This window comes from Arabidopsis lyrata, assembly GCF_000004255.2.
Source record: "Arabidopsis lyrata subsp. lyrata unplaced genomic scaffold ARALYscaffold_5, whole genome shotgun sequence".
In the NCBI taxonomy this organism is placed as follows: Eukaryota; Viridiplantae; Streptophyta; class Magnoliopsida; order Brassicales; family Brassicaceae; genus Arabidopsis; species Arabidopsis lyrata.
The window spans coordinates 16,890,006-16,914,738 of NW_003302551.1; the positions used below are offsets into that span (position 1 = coordinate 16,890,006).

At 36.1% G+C, this 24,733-nt stretch overlaps 7 protein-coding genes across 8 annotated transcripts; 5 read left to right on the plus strand and 2 right to left on the minus strand.

The window, feature by feature from the left end:
• Nucleotides 1–454: 454 nt before the first annotated feature.
• Nucleotides 455–2,711, plus strand: LOC9314029 (F-box protein At3g62430). The gene is made up of 3 exons (XM_002876197.2): nucleotides 455–1,727; nucleotides 1,902–2,042; nucleotides 2,129–2,711. Exons 1-3 carry the CDS (start codon nucleotides 876–878, stop codon nucleotides 2,426–2,428), a joined length of 1,293 nt encoding a protein of 430 aa, XP_002876243.1. The 5' UTR covers nucleotides 455–875; the 3' UTR covers nucleotides 2,429–2,711.
• Nucleotides 2,712–3,693: 982 nt separating this feature from the next.
• Nucleotides 3,694–6,676, plus strand: LOC9312312 (FKBP12-interacting protein of 37 kDa). 2 transcript variants are annotated; one of them, XM_002876198.2, is made up of 13 exons: nucleotides 3,694–3,920; nucleotides 4,012–4,073; nucleotides 4,146–4,213; nucleotides 4,314–4,350; nucleotides 4,445–4,532; nucleotides 4,633–4,697; nucleotides 4,786–4,863; nucleotides 4,993–5,040; nucleotides 5,427–5,480; nucleotides 5,799–5,960; nucleotides 6,104–6,173; nucleotides 6,254–6,309; nucleotides 6,413–6,676. In XM_002876198.2, the coding sequence occupies exons 1-13, from the start codon at nucleotides 3,851–3,853 to the stop codon at nucleotides 6,563–6,565; spliced, it is 1,011 nt and encodes a 336-aa protein (XP_002876244.1). In that variant the 5' UTR covers nucleotides 3,694–3,850; the 3' UTR covers nucleotides 6,566–6,676. The 2 variants fall into 2 exon arrangements, with proteins under 2 accessions (XP_002876244.1, XP_020882385.1); XM_021026726.1 differs by lacking the exon at nucleotides 3,694–3,920 and having other exon boundaries at nucleotides 3,927–4,073.
• A 1,709-nt stretch (nucleotides 6,677–8,385) lies between these two features.
• Nucleotides 8,386–10,164, plus strand: LOC9312313 (cyclin-dependent kinase B1-1). The gene is made up of 4 exons (XM_002876199.2): nucleotides 8,386–9,214; nucleotides 9,311–9,380; nucleotides 9,576–9,714; nucleotides 9,860–10,164. The coding sequence occupies exons 1-4, from the start codon at nucleotides 8,587–8,589 to the stop codon at nucleotides 9,950–9,952; spliced, it is 930 nt and encodes a 309-aa protein (XP_002876245.1). The 5' UTR covers nucleotides 8,386–8,586; the 3' UTR covers nucleotides 9,953–10,164.
• A 61-nt stretch (nucleotides 10,165–10,225) lies between these two features.
• On the minus strand, nucleotides 10,226–12,879 carry LOC9312314. The gene is made up of 8 exons (XM_002877915.2): nucleotides 12,391–12,879; nucleotides 12,124–12,271; nucleotides 11,893–12,043; nucleotides 11,669–11,794; nucleotides 11,512–11,592; nucleotides 11,175–11,367; nucleotides 10,808–11,078; nucleotides 10,226–10,711 (listed from the first exon to the last, which is right to left on the minus strand). Exons 1-8 carry the CDS (start codon nucleotides 12,580–12,582, stop codon nucleotides 10,470–10,472), a joined length of 1,404 nt encoding a protein of 467 aa, XP_002877961.1. The 5' UTR covers nucleotides 12,583–12,879; the 3' UTR covers nucleotides 10,226–10,469.
• Nucleotides 12,880–14,614: 1,735 nt separating this feature from the next.
• LOC9314030 (NDR1/HIN1-like protein 6) lies at nucleotides 14,615–15,572 on the plus strand. Its single transcript, XM_021026588.1, has one exon. It carries the CDS (start codon nucleotides 14,723–14,725, stop codon nucleotides 15,428–15,430), a length of 708 nt encoding a protein of 235 aa, XP_020882247.1. The 5' UTR covers nucleotides 14,615–14,722; the 3' UTR covers nucleotides 15,431–15,572.
• A 3,024-nt stretch (nucleotides 15,573–18,596) lies between these two features.
• LOC9312315 (50S ribosomal protein L17, chloroplastic) lies at nucleotides 18,597–19,674 on the minus strand. The gene is made up of 2 exons (XM_002877916.2): nucleotides 19,280–19,674; nucleotides 18,597–19,186 (listed from the first exon to the last, which is right to left on the minus strand). The coding sequence occupies exons 1-2, from the start codon at nucleotides 19,503–19,505 to the stop codon at nucleotides 18,777–18,779; spliced, it is 636 nt and encodes a 211-aa protein (XP_002877962.1). The 5' UTR covers nucleotides 19,506–19,674; the 3' UTR covers nucleotides 18,597–18,776.
• Nucleotides 19,675–21,668: 1,994 nt separating this feature from the next.
• LOC9314031 (protein SCARECROW) lies at nucleotides 21,669–24,467 on the plus strand. The gene is made up of 2 exons (XM_021025604.1): nucleotides 21,669–23,761; nucleotides 23,873–24,467. Exons 1-2 carry the CDS (start codon nucleotides 22,233–22,235, stop codon nucleotides 24,300–24,302), a joined length of 1,959 nt encoding a protein of 652 aa, XP_020881263.1. The 5' UTR covers nucleotides 21,669–22,232; the 3' UTR covers nucleotides 24,303–24,467.
• Nucleotides 24,468–24,733: the final 266 nt, after the last annotated feature.

Sequence of the window (24,733 nt, forward strand, 5' to 3'; positions counted from 1 at the left end):
TCATTAATGTCAAGGTCTCTCCTGGATAAATGATACAATTCTTTAGATGCAATTGGACACCAATGAAATTCGACATTGAAAAGGAAAAATTACTAAATGTCACTAAAATATCTTACATCAAAAAAGTAAAAAGAATAATAAATGGTTCATAAATTCAAGGAATCCTTTTCCCACAAACCGTCTTTTGAGGAAAAAAATAATTTTATCCATTGGATTTTTTCAAGTGTTTGTTAGGCCTAAACCTAACAAACACTTGGTTATTTCTAATACAAATTGGTGGGAGTGGAAAAAATAAATAATGCATCATAATACAAATGGTTATTTCTTTGCAAGAACTCATGATGGCTCGATTTACTTGAACTAAAAGGTCCAAAATACATTTCTCTTTTTTTTGCAAGTAGTAAATAATGAATTCTTCAAAAAAAGAACAAAAAATCGTATTTTTAATTTTTAAAATTATAATCAGATAGTAATTTTTTTTTACAGCCAGGAAAAAAGTAAAATAAAATTGTTCTGGGTGGAATAGGCCGTTTTCCCGGGTTTTATCTGTAGTATTAGTATTATAGGCCCAAGTTCATTAGCTGAAGTTTCAACTCATAATGGGCTTGGTTTTGGGCTTATATATTGGGTTTAGGTTTACAAGATAGTTAAAAACTCTCTCGACTCTCTTTTTCTCAATTTAATCCTCTCTTTCTTCTTCACGAGAGCAGTGTCGTTGCTCTGATCTTGTAACTGTAACTCCCGCGGATTTTGCCGTGTATACTGAATTTTTCCAGGGTGTTTTGTGATTCCGCCGATATCTAGGAACTCGTACATCAAATTTCGTTAATCGCGTTTCTTTATCGCGTTTGAGTTCGACTACAATTCGTGAAATCATGAGTGAGATCGTGAGAGTTCAAGAGATCATTTCTAAACTCTGGAACCTAAAGATAGCCTCCAAGAACTGCCTGAATCTGGTTACGATCATATCGACTGTTGCTTATGATCCTTCGTTTGAAACTAATGGAAGCTTCAAAGATTTCGTTTCAAGATTATTGGCTCGACGTGACAGTTACCGTATAAGGAGATTCTCTTTGAAACTGCGGTCTATGGAATTTGACTCAGCTAAGTACAATCTTGTCAACGATTGTCTACGCAATGTGTTGATACGAGGTGTTTTGGATCTTGAATTGGACATAAATGTCGATGAAGATTATACACTGCCATGTGAGGTCTTCACTTGCAAGAAAGTTGTGAAATTGAAGCTAGGGTCTGCTTTTGTTATTGATAATATCCCTAAGAACGCTTTGCTTCCAGCTCTTAAGACTCTCTTTCTTGATAAAGTCCGGTTCAATGATAAAAGTGGTGGTTGTGCGTTTGCAAGGCTTGTTTCTGCTTGCCCTGTGCTTGAGGAGTTATTCATATATAGGAACAACCGTGAAGACTGGGAATGGTCTCGCATTGTGTCTAGTCAGATCCTTAAGAGACTTACTATTCGGCGTCAAGACTGGGGAGATCTTGATGGCTCTAGTTATGAGTCTATTAGTTTTGATACTCCGAGTCTTGAATACTTTGAATACTTTGATGTTCTCCGAGATGAGTATCCAGTTGTTAATCTCAAATCCCTTGTTGAAGCTAAGCTAGAACTTCCTCTTTTCATGGTTGGCGATACCTACGATGTTAGGAATCTGATTAAGGGCTTAAAAAATGTTCAGATTCTGAGCTTTGGTGCTCTTGACACCATGCAGGTAGGTGATCTCTATTGTTTCTCTTTAATATGTTACTTTAGCTTAAAAACTACTAGATCATGAGGAAATTTATATCTAGGAACCATTGAGATACTAAAATCATAATCTTGCTAGACATTGGAATGTTTGTTGAAGTTATGACTGACTACTAGTTTGTTTTTAATTCTGTTCCAGCTGTTTTACATCTTCAGAGAAGCAGTACCAGTGTTTGAAAACCTGTTTCATTTATCACTTACCACTGAAGCAGCTTTCTGTTGGGATGTTCTGCCAATTCTGCTTGAGAAATCTCCAAATCTAGAGACTCTCACCATTGGGGTATGACCTAAGACCGCCAAAAGTATATTGGACAAACAAAGGAATAAAAAAATCACAAAATCTTCAATCTCTCCTGTCTTTTCTAGGCTTTGCATTATTCTACTCAAGAAGACACTGTTTGCGAATGCTTGAAGGGGTATTCTTTCCTATCGTCCTGTCATATTGAGGTTCTAAGGATAACCCAGTTCGAGGGAGATATTGGAGAGATGGTGCAAATAAAGCATATCTTGGAGAAATTGCCGAGTCTTGAGCTGTTGGAAATTCATGGTCAGGCAAGAAGAGATGACGAAAAGCTGCAGATCATGTTGGATCTCCTAATGCTCGAAAGAGCTTCGTCTGAATGCAAAGTCCAGGTCAAGTTTCCAGTTTGTTTTGCCTCAGCATGAACTTCCATATCTGATAAGAGAAACAAATGTGCTTCCCGTTTGTTGAGAACTGGTTTGTTTAGTGTCTTTCATATATATATGCAATTTCTGAATACAACAGCTTGACATTTTTGTCATCTCTGACTGGTTGTTGTGTCGTTTCTTCGTGCCTAGAACACTTGAGTTTGTAAGAGAGAGGCTATACCTATTAGCTACATTAGGTCTACTATTACTCATTTGTTTTGTATGTTACTACTTACACAGTCAATTTGACAATTTGGTAAATGGAATATGATATGACTGATGTTGTTTGTTTTCGGCTCTAGTAACATTATAGTTTATATGTTTTATCAATGAGCAAAAATCTCTGTATAGGCAATGTGCAGAGAACTAGAACAAAGCTTGAATTCAAAAATAAACACATAATAAACCAACATGACAACATACACAAGACTAGAGGATTATGGCTACAAAAACATACAAGGTTATCGACAACTGAAAAAAAATCAAGAGACTAAAGTTGTGATAAAGATTGTGTCGAGCCACACAATACACACGAACTCATTAAGCATTGACACTCTAATTGTTACAAAACTCGAACCATCACAAAAAAACGTAGCCATAGCCCATAGGCCCATAGGCCCATAGTCAGATAATGAACTTGTTAAAAAAAAAACAGAAGGAAACAAATAATTGGATTATTTTTTGGAAAATTTGGATCTATAACCAACAAAAAAATATAAATTAAGAAACTAACCTATACAAAAAAATACAATGATATTGGCTGTATAAAGTATAATAATACAATTATGTCCTCACCACCATCACTACTCATCACCACCACCCCAGCCCAGAACCACCGTCGGACCTCCGTCGCCGGAACCACCACTGCCAGTCCTCCGGCGCCGGAACCACCATCGCCGGAATCACCACCGCCGGACTTTCGTCGCCGGCACCACCACCGTCGGAGCTTTGTCTTCGGAACCACCACTGCCGGAACTCCGTCGCCGGAACCACCACCGCCAGACCTCCGTCGCCGGAACCACCACCATCGCCGGACCGGGACCTCCGCCGCCAGAATAGCGCCGGAACCACCATCGCCGAAATTACCACTACCACCATTGGTCATTTTCCATACCCTTGATGTTATTTACTTAATTGATACATATAATGTGCTATATTCTTAATATTTTAGTAGAAAAGTGTTATTCTTGCAAATGACCCTTTATTTTTCTATAGTCAAATAAGTAATGTCTTTTTTTTTAAATTACTAAAAATTTATTGTGAAACAAAAACGGATCCAGACCGTGACCCGGGTGACCACGTTCTCCACTCCTCTTCCCCCAAATCTAAAACCCTAAATTCTCAATTACCGTCGCGCTCGTCACACTCCGTCACTCTACCAGCGACAATCCCCGCAGAAATCTCAAGGAACTTGCTCCAATGGCGTTTTCCTTACAAGACGACGATTTTGGAGGAGATTATTCCGCTGCAAATGCCACCAGGGCTTCAGGTCTCCTCCACATTAATGGATTCCTCACAAATTCATGGTTTTTGGTTAGATTGGATTGGAATTTTTCCCACTTTTCATCTGTATCATTCAGGTAATAAAAGAAGCTTCGGTGATCTTGAAGACGATGAAGATGATATTTTCGGATCAAAAAAGGTAGCGCCTTTGAATTTTATATATCACAAGTTCAGTTTTTACTCACTTGCTTGATCAATGGTCGCCGTTTAGGGTCGAACTAAAGTGGAGGAAGCTGCACCTGGTGTTGCAACTGGGATGATTTTGTCACTTCGTGAGAGGTTTTTTATCCAATCCTTTCTTCATGTTTTTTCAGTGCGAAGAGAAAAGTGTTTTGCTTTGATGTATTATTCTAAGTTTCTTTTGCTTTCTCTGTGGCAGTCTTCAGAATTGTAAAGATGATCTTGCTTCATGTCAAGTATTGTTACTATTCTTCTCTAATCTATTTCATTCTATACTATTGCTGTTTATCGTTTCATCGCTTTTGTATGTAACTATATCTTTTTGGTTAGAATGAGCTTGAATCAGCGAAAACAGAGATTCAGAAGTGGAAATCAGCGTTTCAGAATGAGTCCTTTGTTCCCGCTGGGAAATCTCCTGGTTAGCCTCTCTCTGTTAATGTTGTTTTGCACATTGTTATATCTAATGCTAATGCTTGACCATCCATTGTGATTCTGTTTGGTACTGTTTTTTTTTCCAGAACCTAGATTTTTGATTGACTATATTCAAAATCTAAAATCTTCTGAGAGATCTTTGAAAGAACAGGTTTGTATTTGAGTATGAAGTTGTGTATATATCAATAAGAAGGTCTTGATTTTTGAAATAAGGTTTGATGGTTAATTTCTCTTTTCAGTTAGAAATCGCAAAGAGAAAAGAAGCGTCATGCATTGTACAATATGCGAAACGGGAACAGGAAATGGCAGAATTGAAGGTAATTCTCAAGAAACTCATTACCTACCACTTTGATTCCTGACTGATACTCTCATTGCCTATCACATGTTTTCTTGACCATTACATAGAAGAAATGTCGCTAAACACAGTCTTGTATTTGTATTTCTAGTCAGCTGTTCGCGATTTGAAATCTCAACTCAAGCCAGCGTCAATGCAGGTATACAGTTCTCCCAATGTTTTAATTCTGGAATAGTTTATACAATTGTGCCAACAATACAAATCGTGAAAGTTAGCTGTTGAAGTAACTTGGATTTTTCTAGGCATAGTCCTCCACTTTTTATGCCATAGTGTACCTTTTATGACTGTCATCCTCGACCTTGATGCATGTAGAGGGAAACCTTTTCCTAGCCTTTTAGATTTCAGTGATTCAGTCTTAATACGACTATAAACGCATGTTTCTTGTAAACCTTTACCTGGCGTCTGAATTATTAATAAGTCTGAAATAGAAGAAATGGGTATAATTTTTGAATTGCAATGGTCATTTAGCAGCTTGTCATGATCAGATAGCAGTGTGGTTGATTTATTCTTGGTTTAACTTTCTAGGCGAGGAGGTTGTTACTGGATCCAGCAATTCATGAGGAATTTTCACGTCTGAAGGTCTGCACCTACTCTTTTCTAGTTTACCCTTAAGACTACTTTTTCATAAGAATGTATTTGTCGTAATATATCCTTAAATAATCCAAACTGTAGCTACTAAACAAAATCTCGCTATAGTTATGAAAGACCTGAAAGATAATTCCTTAATAACTGATAGCTGACACTGTCTCCATATATTCCTGGTAAAAGTTCAATTTGCTTGATCTTCTCTTAGGTTGTAGATACAGTTGAGGACGAGCACCCCCAACCTTTGTTTTTATATACATATGTTGCAACTAAGTAAGAGTAGATGAAATTTGACCCCATGTTCTTATGCAGAATCTAGTTGAGGAAAAAGACAAGAAGATCAAGGAACTCCAGGACAACATTTCAGCCGTTACTTTTACTCCTCAAAGCAAGAATGGAAAGATGCTTATGGCAAAGTGCAAAACCCTGCAAGAGGAAAATGAAGAGATTGGGCACCAAGCTGCTGAAGGAAAGGTATAGTTTGTTCTACTCTCAGTCTTCAGTCTGGAATTATTTGAATTATAGTAAGGCAGTAGTCGTCTTCAACCTTTGTAAATCATGATTCCCTGAAAAGGGTAAAGAAATTGATGCTTGCCTATGTTCATGTGGAATGGCAGATTCATGAACTAGCAATAAAGCTTACAATGCAGAAGTCTCAAAACGCAGAACTTAGAAGTCAATTTGAAGGTAAGTCATATGTTGATATTAGTTCTAGCAAAGTTTTTTTGTAGAGTTGGAATTTGGATCTGAGGTTTTGTGGAATGCAGGACTATACAAACACATGGAGGAATTAACCAATGATGTTGAGAGATCAAATGAAACGGTGTTGATCCTTTTCTCTTATCTCTTAATTCCATTCGATTTTTCTTAAACGGAAGAATCTGATTATGGTATTGTTTTAAAAATGGGACTTTGATGAATGTCAGGTGATAATATTGCAAGAGAAACTGGAAGAGAAAGAGAAGGAGATAGAGAGAATAAAGAAAGGGATGGAAATTGTGTCTGATGTAGTAGGTGACAAGAAAGATGAAGTTGATGAAATCGATGAAGATGCGAAAGAAATTGCTGGTGGAGAATAGGAATTAGTAGCTATCAAAAAATGTTTTGTACATTTTGAAGTTAAAATCACATTTCTTCATTCGTTATCTGTTTTCATGAAACAGAAAGGGCTAATCTTCATCTTCTAGTAATATGTTTCAACTAGTGTTTGACCCGTGCTCTGCACGGCCGAAAATAACATTAGTTTCTCAAAGATATTTTGCAAGGTAAAAGAAAACTAATTTCATAGTCGGGATGAGAAACCTAGTTATTGGGTAAATTAGAAGAAAACAAAATCTTTGAAATTTCAAAATTTTTTTTATTTCGAGAAAAGTTGCATGAAAACAGAATTAAAAAAAAAATGAAGATGTGGAAGTTTGTTTTTTTTTTTGTAAGGGAAGCAAGAGATCGTGGGTGGTGGTGGGGGGCGGGGGGAGAGGTGCTGGGGAAAAGTCAATTTTGATTTTAATCGTAAATTAGTGTAAAAAAAGAAAAAAGTGAAAGTACATAATTTAAGACTTAAGACACGTAGTTGAAGGATAAATGTGCAGTTATTAGAGAAATGACTTGTGATTTATTAAATAAGGATTCGCACCAAAACTATAAATGTTTGAAGTCACTGGTGTTTCGATGGTGTCCCGAAATGTCTCGTGAAGAATTTTTATGGGAAAATTCCAAAAAAAAACCTCAATTATTTTTTATTTGGACGTTTAATACCCAATTGTTTTCGGTTGGAAGAAAAATACACATATTAATAAAATTGTGCGATTTAATATCCAAACAATTAAATGTTGTTATTTTCATACTGACGATCTCACAACAAAAATAAAATTCCAATTTTACCCTTACTATTTCAATTAATTATTAACTTTTAGATTACGTCACAATAGTTTTTTATTTAAATAAAAATTAATTTTATAAATATTTCATTTCTTTGTTATCCCAAAAAAAAATTCAAAATAATTTGCAGTTTATTTTACAAATATTTAATTTTAAAAATTAAAAATAAAATTAATTAGCAAAAAATTTAGAAAAAGTAAAAAAAAAAAATTAGCCATTTTTATGAATTGATAAATCTTGAGAGAGACAATGAGATTCGGATTGAGATTTTGTCGAAAATAGTTTCATTCGTGAAGGATTTATATTCGAATAGAGAGTTTCTCACGACGAAAAAAAAGTTCATATTGATGCTCGTTGATATCATATGCATCACGACGAATCAAATCAAATTAGTTTTATTGGCGATGAAGATTTTGGATAGGATTAAAAGGAGATTGCAAACAGTTATCGAATATGATGGTTGCAAAAGAGGACGACGGAGATTGTTTACCGGTAATTCTCGTAGATATTAATCGAAAAAATTAGAACCGAAGAGAAAACGTCTCTTTGACATTGCAAAGACGGAATAAGATTGTACAAATGACTATTTTTAATATTTTTGATTTTCTGCTAATTTTTATGTTTAATTTTAAAATAAAATAATTATATAAATTTAAAATTTATTTTTTAGGCATCATAAAATAAAGCATTAACAAAATTAATTTTTATTTAAAGAAAAAAAATATCACCTTATTTAAAAATTAATAATTAATTGAGATGATAAGGGTAAAATTGGAATATATTTTTTGTTGTGAGTTCGTAAGTATGAAAATAACAACATTTGATTGTTTGGGTATTAAATCGCACAGTTTTATTAATATGTGTATTTTTCTTCCAACCGAAAACAATTGGGTATTAAACGTCCAAATAAAAAATATTTGAGGTTTTTTTTGGGAATTTTCCCGAATTTTTATCCGTCGGCTCTAGCGAAGTGAAAGTAAAAAAAACTTATTTAGCTAAAAATAAATAATCATAAAGTCACAGCACTTTAGGTCAATCTGTTGCAGTTGTCACGAACGAATTCAAAATCCAAAGGAGCGGGAAAAACAAAGTGACGTGGAAGTATCTTAGCGAAAGCATCTCTCTCTCACAATCCATCATCTCCATTAATCTGATCAAAAAATAGGGTTCATCAAAAATCCAGAAACCGTCACAGTTCAATTTTTTTCAAAAAATCTCAGAAATGGAGAAATACGAGAAGCTAGAGAAGGTCGGAGAAGGAACATACGGGAAAGTCTACAAAGCGATGGAGAAAGGAACTGGTAAGCTTGTAGCTCTGAAGAAAACTCGTCTCGAGATGGACGAAGAAGGTATTCCACCAACTGCTCTTCGTGAGATCTCGCTTCTCCAGATGTTATCAACATCGATCTATGTTGTTCGATTACTCTGCGTCGAACATGTTCATCAACCATCAACCAAATCTCAATCTACCAAATCGAATCTCTATCTCGTTTTCGAGTATCTTGATACTGATCTCAAGAAATTCATCGATTCGTATCGGAAAGGACCTAATCCTAAGCCTCTTGAGCCTTTTTTGATTCAGAAGTTGATGTTTCAGCTTTGTAAAGGCGTTGCGCATTGTCATAGTCACGGTGTGCTTCACCGTGATCTTAAACCGCAGAATCTTCTTCTTGTGAAAGATAAAGAGCTTCTTAAGATTGCTGATTTGGGTCTTGGTCGTGCTTTTACTGTTCCTCTTAAGTCTTATACGCATGAGATTGTTACTCTTTGGTATAGAGCTCCTGAAGTTCTTCTTGGATCTACTCATTATTCAACTGGTGTTGACATGTGGTCCGTTGGTTGCATCTTTGGTTAGTCATCTCAATTATGCTTTAATGTCTTTGAATTCGTCTCTTTCCTCTGTGATTTTGTCTTTATGTTGTGTTTCCATCTTTGAATTTGTATAGCTGAGATGGTTCGGAGGCAAGCTCTTTTCCCTGGTGATTCTGAGTTTCAGCAATTGCTTCATATCTTCAGGTATTTTGAATTTGCTTTTCACTGGTTCTTCTGGTTTTGTCCAGTTTCAATGTGAATTGCATCATTGAATGATATAGCTAGCTACCACCCACATTATAGTCCAGGTTTCATTGACCATAGTACAATGGATTTAAGGATTCAGCATTCTTGAATAGAGACCATGATCTTTACTAATGGTATTTTTGGTTCATGGAGATTGCTGGGAACACCAACTGAGCAGCAATGGCCGGGTGTGTCCACTCTGCGTGACTGGCATGTTTACCCAAAGTGGGAGCCGCAAGACTTAGCTCTTGCTGTTCCTTCTCTTTCACCTGAAGGAATTGATCTTCTCACGGTAAATAACTCCCTGATGACCATAGCATTGTTGCAAAAGTTGCTCTAATATTGTTACCTCTTGCTTCTGCTTCTCTCTTTTTATTTTCTAAGCTGAATTGCTTGGTTAAATCTTTCTGATTGAGCTTATGTTTGAACAAATGCAGAAACTGCTCAAGTACAATCCAGCCGAGAGAATTTCAGCAAAAACAGCACTTGATCACCCTTATTTTGACAGCCTTGACAAGTCTCAGTTCTGAAGCGAAAACACACAAGTTGATTGCTGAGTCTCTTGTCATCGTCTTGGTGAATTTAAGCATTTGGTTTATGTTTGTTTCCGACATATTAGTGTCTCATGTCTTGGATTAAAGATTTGTAGTCTTTCAGAAGAAACTGATTAAGCTTGTTTCCTCAAATGAATGTAAAACACGATGGTGTTTCAGTAATGAGATGATATTCATGATATTCTAAAGATTGCTTGTTTATGTGTAATCATACAAACTGTCTGAACATGTCAACTTTGAGAATTAAAGTGAGATAATACAGGTGGAAATAAAGGGTCTTTCATAGAATGTCAAAACCCAAATGTTACGTACAATGGTATTAGTGTACACAATTGGCATTCTGACGCACACACTTGCCCACAAACGGTTTACAACACAGATGGCTGCTCAAAGACACTAAGTTAAAAAGATTTATCGCTACACACAATTGAAGGAAACCAAATAATACAGAAGTCGTAGTAGTAGTAGCTAACGATGATGATGTGATGTGAAATCAATTGGACCACACATGAACAAGGCCGTGTCTGTTTCCTGTGTATATCTCATTGCGTTCTTCGTCATAGAAAAGAGCGGTTATGTCTTCCAAAGCTTCAGCTACCGCATTTCTTCTTTGCTTTGAGTTCTTTCCCAAACAACTACTGCTGCTGCTCTCATCTTCTTTTGGAGGTCCACTGCTTGGTGTTATTTTAGCTAAGCATTTCCCAGTCAATATATTGCTAATATTGATCGATCCAGCTGCATCATCGCATAAAACACCATTAATCAATCAGCATCAAGGAGATTTGTTAGGTTATAAGGTTATTATTTTCTTGACGGGCATATTCTTCTTACCATTTCCTTCTATCCACTGATCTTCGGTATCTGCTTTGCAGTACGAGATGATCAGATCTTGATCACTTGTTATGTAGATATTATTTGTGTTACAGTCTGGATGCCATAGAAGATGGTCCTCAAAGGAAGTCACGAGCTCTCCGCGAAAATTCCACACAGAAACATTTCGATTCCTGAATGTCAGAAACAACTGGTTCTCATACAGAAATATGAATGCAGACGGTGTCATGAACTCAGCTCTACTAACTTCCATTAGCTCAGCATTTCTGACCTGAATTTGCAAATCAGAAACCAATCTTTACTAAAAATAAATAAGCATGTAAAACAAAAGCTAAAAGATCGATTGAATCAGACAAAATCAACTCACGTCAAGAATTTGGAGGTTCTCATTCTCTTGCTTAACAAGAAGTTTCTCATTGAATTGTTCAATGAAATCAACTTTCTTGTTTCGGTGAAGCAAATGATTGAAGGACTTGAGAACTGTGCCATCTTCTATCGACAGAATCTTCAGAGGAACATGACTGGCAGCTCTCTTGAAGATCAGTAACATTATCCCTGGACTGATGCAGGGAAACAAATAGGCAGAACAGTTAGAAAAGTCACAAAGTCTTTCAATCCAATCTAGTGGACAGAACAGTTAGAATTGCTCACTCTTTGCAAACAAGAAACAACAATAGGGTCAAAGAAAAATGGGGAAAAGTTACCTGATTTTAATTTCCTGAACATTTTTATCTGATATCGAATATAGCATTGTGTAGTTTTTCAGATCAAAAACCTTGTACACACTGCAGAAACAGCTATCGGGCTCAGAGGAAGAAACTTATAGTAAAAAAAATTAGGTTGTGAAGACCAGAAAATAACCTGTCTTGCGCAGAATAAGTCAGCACCTTTCCATTGACATCATCAAACTCAACAAAACCAGGCCACTTTAATGATTCAGACTCAAAAAGAGCAAACCCTGCATCTGGCTGACCTCTCAGAATATACCTAATAATAGTTGAAAACAACCAGAAAAACACATTAGTTTGAATGACGCACCAGAAAAATAGACACTAGATATGAAACCGATATGGTAAACAACATACTCAATTCTAGTGGATCTGCATTTCAAAGAGCTGAAATTGTCTGAAGCATAAACAGAAACTGTGATGAGAGAATCATTGTTCTTGTTGTAGAACAAGCTCCTGATGACTTCATCTGGACTAACATTTAAAAAGCATATTCTTTTGTTCGACTCTGCAATTTTAAGGTAAAGCATACTCTCAGTCACATAGACACAAAGCTGAGATTAAAAGTAATCAAATTACACTAATTACCTCTACTAAAAGCTGCACAAACACCAGAATGAGCAAGCGCAAAAACAATGTCCCTTGCAGCAACAATCTCGATAACTTTAGTTCTTTTCATCAAAAACGGTAATGCAACTAAACAGTGTCCCTTTGGGTCGTGAGTATCATATTGCTCCTGAAATCAAATCCCAATTAAGAGAATTTGAGTAAACTATGAGCAGACGAGCAATTTCTAGGGTTTGAGAAGGATTGAAAATTAGGGCAAATTCAAAAGATTGAAAATTCAGAACATACCACGAGACGCATGTTACGAAATCGCTCCTGGGCGGTGCTAATAGAGAAAGCTCGATCTTTACGAGATGAGATTTCTCTTCGTTGAAGCTTTTTAACACTGTTGACGAATCCATCGGGTCTAGACCTTTTTTTAGCCACAACTCTTCTTCCACTACAAGGTCTAGGGCTTGCCGTAATCCTTCTTCCTTCCATCTACTTCTTCCTCCTTTTAAGCCCCAATATTTAAAGCAGGTTGTGGATTTGCTTGAAACCCTAAAGGATGAGGAAACCCTAAAGAAGAAGAAGAAGAAGAAGCGAGAGAGTTTGGGTAATCTCTAAGAGGAAGACGAGAAGTGACGGCTACTACATGGGAGAGTGACGTAAGAGTTTTTTGCAGATTCAGATTGGAAATTTGGCTGATTCATTGTTTCAAAGCTCTTTCTTTCTTTCAAAATCTCTCAATTTCGAGCACGAACCAGCCGAACCAATCCGAATTATTTTTGCATAGATCGAGGAAAAATAAAATAAACATTGAATATTACTAAAGAACGCAGCGTTTAAGGTGTTGAAAGAAATTAAACTTGTATGGGCTGTGATGGATGGCCCAGTAAACCTTACTATGACTATTGATTAATTTGCTCTTGGAAACAAATTTTGTTTGAAAACTAAGTTTTGGTGAAAAACTATCGTTGACTTTCAAAAAATTTCTAATAATTTTTAGAAACTTTTAAAAAATAATTTGAATTTAATAAAACAAATGGAAACTTGGGGGATGAGAAGGTAGTGGAGCATTGCCCATGGTCTACCAGATTTGCTATGGCTTGTTGGTGGGGTTGGAAATGGAGGTGTGGAAATGTTTTTGGGACTAATGGGAAGTGTAGAGATCGGGTACGGTTTGTGAAAGAGATATCTAAGGAGGTGGTTGACTCTTTTTTGCTTCTCGGCGAGAAGAAGCAAAATGGTGGCAGGTTTATGAGGGAAATAGCTTGGCGGAAACCGGAGGAGGGGTGGGTGAAAGTGAATACAGATGGGGCCTCTCACGGGAATCCCGGGCTAGCAACAGCGGGAGGTGTTATACGGGATGGTGAAGGCAACTGGTGTGGAGGTTTTGCGGTTAAGATTGGGATTTGCTCTGCGCCCTTAGCGGAACTGTGGGGAGTATATTATGGGTTGTATCTTGCTTGGGAGAGGAGAGCAACGAGGGTGGAACTGGAAGTCGATTCTGAGTTGGTTGTCGGCTTTCTCAAGACGGGGGTTAGTGACTCACACCCTTTGTCTTTCCTGGTACGCTTGTGCTATGGCTTCATTTCGAAGGACTGGATTGTCCGTATTTCTCACGTGTATAGAGAGGCAAACCGGCTTGCTGACGGTTTGGCGAACTATGCGTTTTCTCTTCCTTTAGGTTTCCATTCTTTTGTTTCTATGCCGGATTGTGTTTGTTCAATCTTGGCCGCTGACGCTAGTGGGGCAACGACCTCACGGCAGTTTAGTATGTAATTTGTTTTCATTTCATTAATAAAGTTGGGAGACATTGTCTCTCTCAGATTACCAAAAAAAAAAAAAACAAATGGAGATGCATGCATGATGAATTTAATAAGCGAGACAGATTAAACGGGCCAAACCCCATAAGTCGTCCCGTGGAAACGAAGAAATGGGCCCAGAAAAAGACGGTGATTTAGTCGTTCAATATGTTACGTAATAAAACCACACGAAATTAGGCAAAAGCGATGGATGATGCATCATCATCAAGCATGGTCTCTTACAAAAGCCATGTGATTTATTGATTTCTACCCCTAACCTCACTTTATTATTTTATCATCATCTCCCTTCTTCCACCTATAGCTGAACTAATTAATGCACGTCTTCGAAACATTATAAAAATGGTCAATTAATACAAAATTTAATAAAATTCAACCAACAACCATTTTTTATGAAGAGTTGTCTATACGTTGTTCGACGAACTTGATATGTGGAGTTGTAAACGGTCTTACGCTGGTTTAATGGCAATAAATGAGGTTGACGATTTTGTATGTCTAATTTTTTTTTAAAATAGTTGTTTTATAAATTTATTAGAATGGTACAACAAATACTAGAATTTTGGAGTTGTTTAAAAAAATAATTTAGACGGACAAAAAATACCGGTTTTACTAAATACTCGTGGAAAATTAAGAAATATCTAATGTAGAAAACAAATTATTTAAAAATGAAATGTGTTACTATTTCACTATTTAAGGAGTCATGTCATTAAAATTTGGTAACGAATCCGTGTACAAATAGTAGTATTATTCTTTAGGAAAACAAAACCCCTGAGAAACTCAAGAGCGAGAGAACCACAAAGCGTAACAAAGAGAGTATGAATGGTTTTTCAATCAAATCCGATGATAAAAAGGAGGAGAAGCCAGCAACAGCCATGTTAGCACCCGCACCCAAACCAAACGCTTCTTCCATGGAAACGCAATCTGCAAACGGCGGAAGCGGTAAAAAAGTGCGACGGAAACGCAACTGCAAAATCTGTATCTGTTTCACTATCCTCTTGCTTCTCCTCATCTTTGTAGTTATCCTCATCTTAGCTTTCACTCTCTTCAAACCAAAACGCCCAGTCACAACCATTGATTCCGTAACCGTTGATCGTCTCCGAGCTTCCGTCAATCCTCTCCTTCTCAAAGTCATCCTAAACCTAACGCTCAACGTCGATCTCTCTCTGAAAAACCCTAACCGCGTCGGGTTTAGCTACGATTCGTCTTCGGCGTTGTTGAATTACAGAGGCCAATTGATCGGTGAAGCTCCTCTTCCGGCGAACCGAATCGCGGCGCGGCAAACGGAGCCGATGAATTTAACGTTGACGCTAATGGCGGATCGGTTACTCTCTGAATCGCAGCTTTTATCTGACGTCATGGCTGGCGTCATTCCGCTTAACACTTTTGTTAAGGTCTCTGGTAAAGTAACTGTTCTTAAAGTCTTTAAGATTAAAGTCCAATCGTCTTCTTCGTGTGATCTAACCATCTCTGTTTCGGATCGTAATGTTACGAGTCAACACTGTAAGTATTCGACTAAGTTATAAGCAGATCGCGAATCGCATAAGTTATAGATTCTAGTACAACACTTTGTCTTCTTGTTTTGTTTTTGGTATTTTAATTGGTTTGTATTTATCTCTACGTATGTTTAAATTAAATCAATAGAGATTTGCTTTTGATTTTTTTTCATGTTAAAAATCTTATATATACATTTTTGGATCACAATTAGCAAATAAATCCTGAAGTTGAGAAGTATTTACAACTTATGCCATTGGTGGGTCGGGTTAATTCATTATTTTGACCCGGATTTTTTGCAATCGGATCTTGAATTAATTCTGTCATAAAAAATAAATAAACGAGATTTGTTATAATCTTTAAACAAAACGATTATGGCAATATCAAAAAATTTTAAATCCTACATATCCTACTTTCCTTAAATTTCGAAAACCCTTAATAATATATTTGAGTAAGATACTGATTTTTAATACAGATATGCTAATACGAATAACATTAATGCTGAAATATCCTAATTGAAAAGTCTTCACCCCTTTTTCCGTTTTCTGTTTTAAAATCTCAAATATTCGAATTAATGCTAAATATTTCCAAACGCAACATTGTTTAATTTCCTTAAATATTTTTGTAATACCAAAATCGTTAAGATAAAAATAAATAATTAATTTGTTAAGATACTAAATGGCAATATCATTTATGTTTTCTATATTTTTTTTGTTAAACCTAAATTGCTTGACACACTCCCTCTCCTTATAAATAAAGACAAGTTTGGGAGAACTACTGTCACGATGGTATGTACGTTCTCCTTCTCTTTTTTTGTTTTTTTTTTTATAATTGCAAATACATATAAAATAAAATTTGATATTTATGATAGTGCTACTAAATTCAGATGTGTCCCACGGATGCTTCACCATGTTAAACCAAGCAACATCCTCCTAGATGATGAATGCAACGCTTATTTATCAGATTTCGGGTTAGCAAGATTGCTTAGGACATCATATTTGTTTCAAAAAATCTGCTACCAATTATTTTCTTCCTTTTTTTTTTTTTTTTTTTTTTTTTATCTTTTACGTGTTTTGATATTTTATATTAATAAGCATTTTATATAGTAGTGGTTAACGTTTACCATATACTCTATAAGAGATATTTGTTGAATCCCTTTGGAATGCCTCTCAGAATGCTGGCGATGAGGTGGTGGTGTGTTTAATTCGCCTCGCCAAAAGCAAAACATGGAAAGTTATATTATCTTTTCTAAAAGAAATTATCCCTGTTTAAAATATATATAGATATTTATTCTAACTCTTTAATTGATTTACATCTGAAATATCAGTAATAATGAGATGTCAATTTATTTGGTTTTCATTTTTTTTTTAAAGATTCCAGTTTCCTATTAATAAAGGTTCTGGTTTCCTATTAACAAAGATTTGTTTTTTAATTGATTTCAAATTTTTTAATTTTTTATTAATAACTTGAAATGCATAGAATATTTTAGAAGTGCATATATAAAGAGTGTCAATTTTAAATTAAAAATATAGAAAGAGTGTAAGTTTTAAACTTTTCATTTTTTTAAAATATTAGAATTGATATATTCAAATGAATAAAAATTATAATATTATGAATATTTGAACATATAAAAAATTAAAATAACACGGGACAAATTATATTGAAGAACAAGATTATATGGCGGGACGGGTTTGAATCAATAATATCATTAACCCGTTGCTTCAGTACAGATTAAATTTTCTTTTTTAACATCACCCATATTAGACATATCGAATCAGCGTGATTTAGTTAAAAATTATATAAAACAAAAAATTATCTCACGGTATACCGTTACTTAATGAAAATTATAAATTATAAAATATAAATGTCTCAAAAATGAAACAAGTTGCAAACTTTTATATATAATACATATTCATAAAATTTAAAAAGTCACAAATTTTAGAAATCAAATCGTCCCGCGGAAATGGTCTTCTTCTCTTTATATATACTAGAACAAAACAAAACAAAGCCAAATAATCCTTTATTCACATACATAACATTTCCTACATACTTTAAATATTTTCATATTAAAATCCCAAAACAACCAAACATTTCAAATTTTTTAAATCCGCCATACATCGTTACTTAATGAATTGTATGTTTTCGTACCTATACTTTAAATTAAACCTAAAAATATTAATCATACACTAAATAATACATAGATATTTATTACATTTAAAAATACAAATTAATATGTTATATCTTCAGTTAATCTTCAAAAATAAAAAATTCTTAAAAACAAATATAGCCCCGCGGTGTACCGCGGGTTAAATTCTAGTCTTTGTTAAGATCTCATAATTGATTCAACAAAATTAGTAAAACGTGTTAGTCAATGTGTCAACAACGTATACATGGTGGATATTTTTTCCAACCTTTTTTAAGTGTAAAAAAAGTCAGATAAAGAATCAAATCAGATTGAGATTTTTTAATGACTGTCACATAATGTAGGCAGATTGTAAGGAATTAGTTGGCAGCTCAAATCGCATTTAAAACATTTCTTCACTACTTTAATCTATATTTCTTCTATAAGTGTGGCTTCAAGCTCTCCAAATGTACAAAACAAAACCATTCACACATATACATTTTAGTTGTGGATCATGACCAAGCGTATGCGTAAATCCAGACGGTGCGATTGCTGCACAGCTTCCTGTATCATCTTAACCATTCTAATCATCACCTTTGTCATTGCCTTACTCTTGGTATTCGAGGTTTACAAACCGAAAAAACCAATAACGCAGACCTAATCAGCCATGAGTCACCTTACAAGGCATCGTATATCCTTACCATTTGATGTTCCATTCCACACTTATTAGTCTCCATATTCTGGTCGTGAATCGCAACCGTCTGAGTTTCAAGCACGAGATAGGGAAGACATTAGTTGTATACATGGAGAAGCAAGTTGGAGATGTTGGTTGATCTTCCCTCGGCTATTACATTGCCGGCTAAAGGTTCTTCCATTCTACCTTGTCGACACTAAGTTGCTATATCGGATTGTAAAATCACTCTTGACCTCCCTTCCGTGAAAGTTCAGAACCAAGAATGTGATATCAGCACTAAGCTGAGAATTGAGTATCATCTAGATAATATTTAGGCAAAAGGACATATTTTTATTTCATACACTAATAAAGAGTATTTTTCATTCTCTTAACCAGAAAAAAAAACACTAAAACATCCATCTATTTCCTCATCGTTTCAACTCCAAAGAAAGCATTTTTAACAAGTCGAATTCTCAATAACAAAACAAAATGATCTCATATCTGCATCAACAACTGTTTTTAGATAGATATTACAGAGCAAAAGTCGAACAATTTAGCAATTAAAGAAACAGAGAAATTGACCTTAGAGAAGCTCAATGTAAGCCATTGGAGCATTATCACCTCTCCTTGGAAGAGTTCTGATGATCCTCGTATATCCACCGTTTCGCTCACCATACCTATCAGGAACCTCTGCAAACAGAGCGTGAACAATCTGCTTCTCGTAGATATATCCCAATGCTTGTCTTCGCTTATGCAACGAACCGTCTTTAGCCAATGTAATCATCTTGTCAACGAACTTCCTCATCGCACTAGCTCTAGCTCGAGTCGTCTTGATTCTCCCATGCTTAAGAAGCTGAGTCGTGAGTCCTCGCAATAGAGCTTTGCGCTGGTCCGGTGGTCTATTCAGCTTCGGAACTCGTCTTCCGTGTCTCATCGCGTAGATACGACCACCACCGTCAACAATTTTGAACCCATTCTCAAAGCTCTGCCAATCTGCGTTCAATATTCAAAAACCCTAACGATTTTGGAGATTCAAATTGAGCCAAAATTGAAACGATTATGTTTCTGTGAAAAGTTGAAATTTACCTGGAAGTCCAATTGAGAGGAGAGGATTGACCGGTGAGAGACCAGAGAAAGATGGGAGTGAAGGAGAAGAGATTGGGAGGCGGAGAGTGACCGGACGGCGAGAAGACGATGACGGTAATCGGAGTGATGCGGCGGAGGGAAGAGCTGATTTGAGAGAAGACATACTCCAAACTCTGCTCACGGAATCTGTAGGAGTCGCCATTGCCATGGATATTGGAATCGCCATTAGAGTGTAATTCTCTGCAACAAAGGCGATTTTGCGGGAGTCGAATGGATAAGGTATAGAGGAAGAGGACTTTGTTTATCAGAAACCTTTCCATGGGCCTTAATGGGCCTTAGCCAACAAGAGACCTTTCCATGGGCTTTAAGGGTGTTTTTTTGCCAAACAATTTGCATTTGGTCTAGGACTTGTGTCTGGAGTACTTTCTTTGGGCTATGAAATGTTAGAATTATTATATGCTAGATATGTTAACTACGTTTGTGATTTGCAAACGTTTTATTCTTTTGAGCATTTCTTTTATTTAGAGTTTGATGTTATTGGTTGAATTTTTTTTTGGAAAAGAAATGGTGTTCTAATATTAAAAAAAAGTTTATATACTTTCTTAATTGAAGAATTTTGGGAAAATCTTTGATATCATTTAATTTGAACATAAAGAGTATGTTAATAAAGATAAAATAAAAAAACATTTTTACATAATACATGATATTTGAAAGATTACTCAAAAATTAGCCAAATTAGTTTTTTTTTTTTTTTTTTCCGTTATTAGCCAAATTAGTCTAAAAGGGCAGAAAAGACCTTTCGAATATGAACTTGGAGAAAGACATTCAGCTTTTTACGCTGAGAAACTTTCATATTGAGCCGTGTGTTTGTGTTGCGAAGAGAATTAATAATAAATTAATTTGAAGTGAAAAAGGGTAATAATAAAAAAAGATCGTAAAAAGCGTGGATGGTTTCTTCTTGGGTTCACTGCCATGCCAAGCCATGCGATTATTAAAATTGGCCATGGGGATAGTGTTTGACGTACAAAAGTCTAAAAATTGTCAGTCAAACAGGTCCAAAACTTTGTAAGAAAAATAATATAATAATAGCAGTTTTTAGAAAAATTGTTAAAAAAAGGACAAAAGGGAAAAGATGAGGATGCAGATGAAAGCAAAATGTCAAACACTAGTTTCAGATTTTATCGGGAACTGGGGTTTGACAGTTGGTGTTGTGTAATGGCCTCTCATTAAAACATGTGCATCTCTTTTCTTTTTTCGTCTTTGTTATTTACTGTTTTAGCTCTACGTCTTGTCCAATTCCTCTTATGTAAAATGCCTTTGATATTTTACAAGGGGACTATATATATATATATTTTTTTTCTCTTTCTTAATTAAAATCTTTTTTTACTTGGATTCCTCTACTTTTCTTCTTTCTTTCGTTTAGGACGGTTTAAGGAAAACCATCTTTCTAATTTTAGCACAAAATTGCAAGTTGGCTATAGAATGGCGGGCACTGCCCATCTTAGTAAGCACATCGTAACACAAAAAGTCTTTCGATTGTGAGAGATTTCTTCATCCCATCTCTCATACCAAACCTAAATGACTATTGGTGCAAGTGCAAGTGTGCAACTGCAACCACATGATTCATATTTCATACCAAACCAATTCGTGTAATTCTGTAAAACCCCATTATTTTCACATAGTGAATGAATCCAAAATTTTATTTAGAGAATTCACTACTCAATTTTCAAACATTTTTCAACAAAATAAAAAGCTTTATTTGTCACTCTACTTTAGTACTTCTCAAAGAAATTTTGTTTTCTCTCACATAATTTTCGATCCACTTTCTTATCATTACTTGTCACAAAAATAACATACTCTCTCTGTCCCATTTTATTAGATGTTTGGACTAAAAACACAGAGATTAAAAAACAATAAATGTTTTCTCATTTATGAAAATTCAACCAATAAAAGAAAATACTACATAATTAAAATAATTAAAAACTATTAAACTAATATAAATTATGCATTGAAAGTAGAGAAAATCTTATATAATGGAACAAACGAAAAGATCTAAAACATCTTATATATCAACTACTATATAATATAATCTAGATTGTGACCAATCATACCTTCGTATATGCGTATTTTGATACATGTCGAGATTTATGATTTATCTCCCTCAAAGGGATCCTTCATCCTTGATCTCTTCCTTCCTCTTGTGTATAGATGCTTTCGGGTTTCCACTATTTACTCCAGCGCAATTGTTGTACTCACCGTTACTTATAATTTATATATTTTAACATTCTGAAATTTCGTTATATTTGTAGATTATTTATTAAAAAAGTATAAAATATATTGCACCGGTTCCACGAAATAGAGCGCTATTATTATAGACCAAACAAAATATTATCTTCTTGTGGTTAGTTTGAGAGAGAGGTCAAGAAGAAAAGAGATGGATCGGCAAAAGGAAGACGTCAAACACACAACGACGAACATTTCCGATCACACCACCTAATCTCTTCCCATTTTTATTATTTATCAACTCAAATTAATTAAGAAGAAAAAACAGAGACAGAGAGAGAGAAAGAAAGAGTTAACATGAATAGAGATAGAAAGAGTCATTAAATGTACGAAGCGACATTCACAATAATTCGAAAGGTGGAAGACGACTTAGATACGGCCAGGCTTCACTGTCCTCGTCCTCCTCAATACCTAAACCCCTTTTTCCCGGGATTCATCTCCAACCCACTTCCTTCCAAAATCACCCCCTCACTGAGTTTTTGCTTTTTCTCATTTACTCATCGGAGATCGTGAAGAAGATGAAGTAATCTAAGAATCTCCCCCATTGATTAAAGAGTCTAGCTTTTCTTACTACCAAACCCTTTTCTGTTTGGAAATTTTCGATTTTGGATTTTGCCCTTTTCTTCACTATTTATAACCATGCAATCCCACGACCAACCCTTCTATCTCCATGGCGGAATCCGGCGATTTCAACGGTGGTCAACCTCCTCCTCATAGTCCTCCAAGAACAACTTCTTCCGGTAGTAGTAGCAGCAACAACCGTAGTGCTCCTCCTCCTCCTCCTTTAGTGATGGTGAGAAAACGATTAGCTTCCGAGATGTCTTCTAACCCTGACTACAACAACCCATCTCGCCCTCCTCGCCGTGTCTCTCACCTCCTTGACTCCAACTACAATACTATTTCACCACAACAACCACCGGCGACGGTTGTATCTTCTCAACCAAACCCACCACTCTCTGTCTGTGGCTTCTCCGGTCTTCCGGTTTTTCCTTCAGACCGTGGTGGTCGGAATGTTATGTCCGTACAACCAATGGATCAAGACTCTTCATCTTCTTCTGCTTCACCTACAATTTGGGTTGACGCCATTATCAGAGACCTTATCCACTCCTCAACTTCAGTCTCTATTCCTCAACTTATCCAAAACGTTAGAGACATTATCTTCCCTTGTAACCCAAATCTTGGTGCTCTTCTTGAATACAGACTCCGATCTCTCATGCTTCTTGATCCTTCCTCATCCTCTGACCCTTCTCCTCAAACTTTCGAACCTCTCTATCAGATCTCCAACAATCCTTCTCCTCCTGTTACCCAACAACAACAACAACAACAACAACAACAAGAACACCAGCAACAACAGCATAAGCCTCCTCCTCCTCCGATTCAGCAGCAAGAAAGAGAAAATTCTTCCACCGATGCACCACCACCACCAGAGACGGTGACGGCCACCGTCCCCGCCGTGCAAACAAATACAGCAGAGGCGTTAAGAGAGAGAAAAGAAGAAATTAAGAGACAAAAGCAAGACGAAGAAGGTTTACACCTTCTCACATTGCTGCTACAGTGCGCTGAAGCAGTCTCTGCTGATAATCTCGAAGAAGCAAACAAGCTTCTTCTCGAGATCTCTCAATTATCTACTCCTTACGGGACCTCAGCGCAGAGAGTAGCTGCTTACTTCTCGGAAGCTATGTCAGCGAGATTACTCAACTCGTGTCTCGGGATTTACGCGGCCTTGCCTTCACGGTGGATGCCTCAAACGCATAGCTTGAAGATGGTCTCTGCGTTTCAAGTGTTTAATGGGATAAGCCCTTTAGTGAAATTCTCACACTTTACTGCGAATCAGGCGATTCAAGAAGCGTTTGAGAAAGAAGACAGTGTACACATCATTGACTTAGACATTATGCAAGGACTTCAATGGCCTGGTTTATTCCACATTCTGGCTTCTAGACCTGGAGGACCTCCTCACGTGCGTCTCACGGGACTTGGAACTTCCATGGAAGCTCTTCAGGCTACTGGGAAACGTCTTTCGGATTTCGCCGATAAGCTTGGTCTCCCTTTTGAATTCTGCCCTTTAGCTGAGAAAGTTGGAAACTTGGACACTGAGAGGCTCAATGTAAGGAAAAGAGAAGCTGTGGCTGTTCACTGGCTTCAACATTCTCTTTATGATGTCACTGGCTCTGATGCACACACTCTCTGGTTACTCCAAAGGTAAAAATAAACACTACCTTTTTAATCACTCTTAAGTATAAATTGTTTTAGAGTATAGGAGAGAGATGTTCTAAAAAGTAGCTTTTTTGGTTAATAATTGGGAATAAACAGATTAGCTCCTAAAGTTGTGACAGTAGTGGAACAAGACCTGAGCCACGCTGGTTCTTTCTTAGGAAGATTTGTAGAAGCAATACATTACTACTCGGCACTGTTTGACTCATTGGGGGCAAGCTACGGCGAAGAGAGTGAAGAGAGACATGTCGTGGAGCAGCAGCTATTATCGAAAGAGATACGGAATGTATTGGCGGTTGGAGGACCGTCGAGGAGCGGTGAAGTGAAGTTTGAGAGCTGGAGGGAGAAAATGCAACAATGTGGGTTTAAAGGTATATCTTTAGCTGGAAATGCAGCTACACAAGCGACTCTGCTGTTGGGAATGTTTCCTTCGGATGGATACACTTTGGTTGATGATAATGGTACACTTAAGCTTGGATGGAAAGATCTCTCGTTGCTCACTGCTTCAGCTTGGACGCCTCGTTCTTAGTTTTCTCTCTTTTTTCAGAAACAATGTGCCCATAAATAGATTTACTTGGGTTTTACTTTTTTGTTTATGTATCAAAAAGAGAGGATTTTTAAGTCAAATTGTTCTCACTCACACTTTGTATGGACTACCTGATTGGTGGAATACATAGAAGTTGATGATCATGAAGATTAGAACAAGTTGATGATCATGAAGATTAGAACAAGTTAATATTGAAGAAAACACTTGAAAATGGGACATCAATATTAAAAATGATAATACGTACGGCTTAAGTCTTTTATTATATAGTTAAAAGTGAAAAATCCTGTACAACCGAATTCTTTTGAGGGCTACCAATTTTTTGTTTTTGGCAACTTGAATTGTTATTTATGGTTTATTTGTTTCTAACAAAAAAATTTAAATGTTAACATGTAATTATGGAAATAACTTTTGTT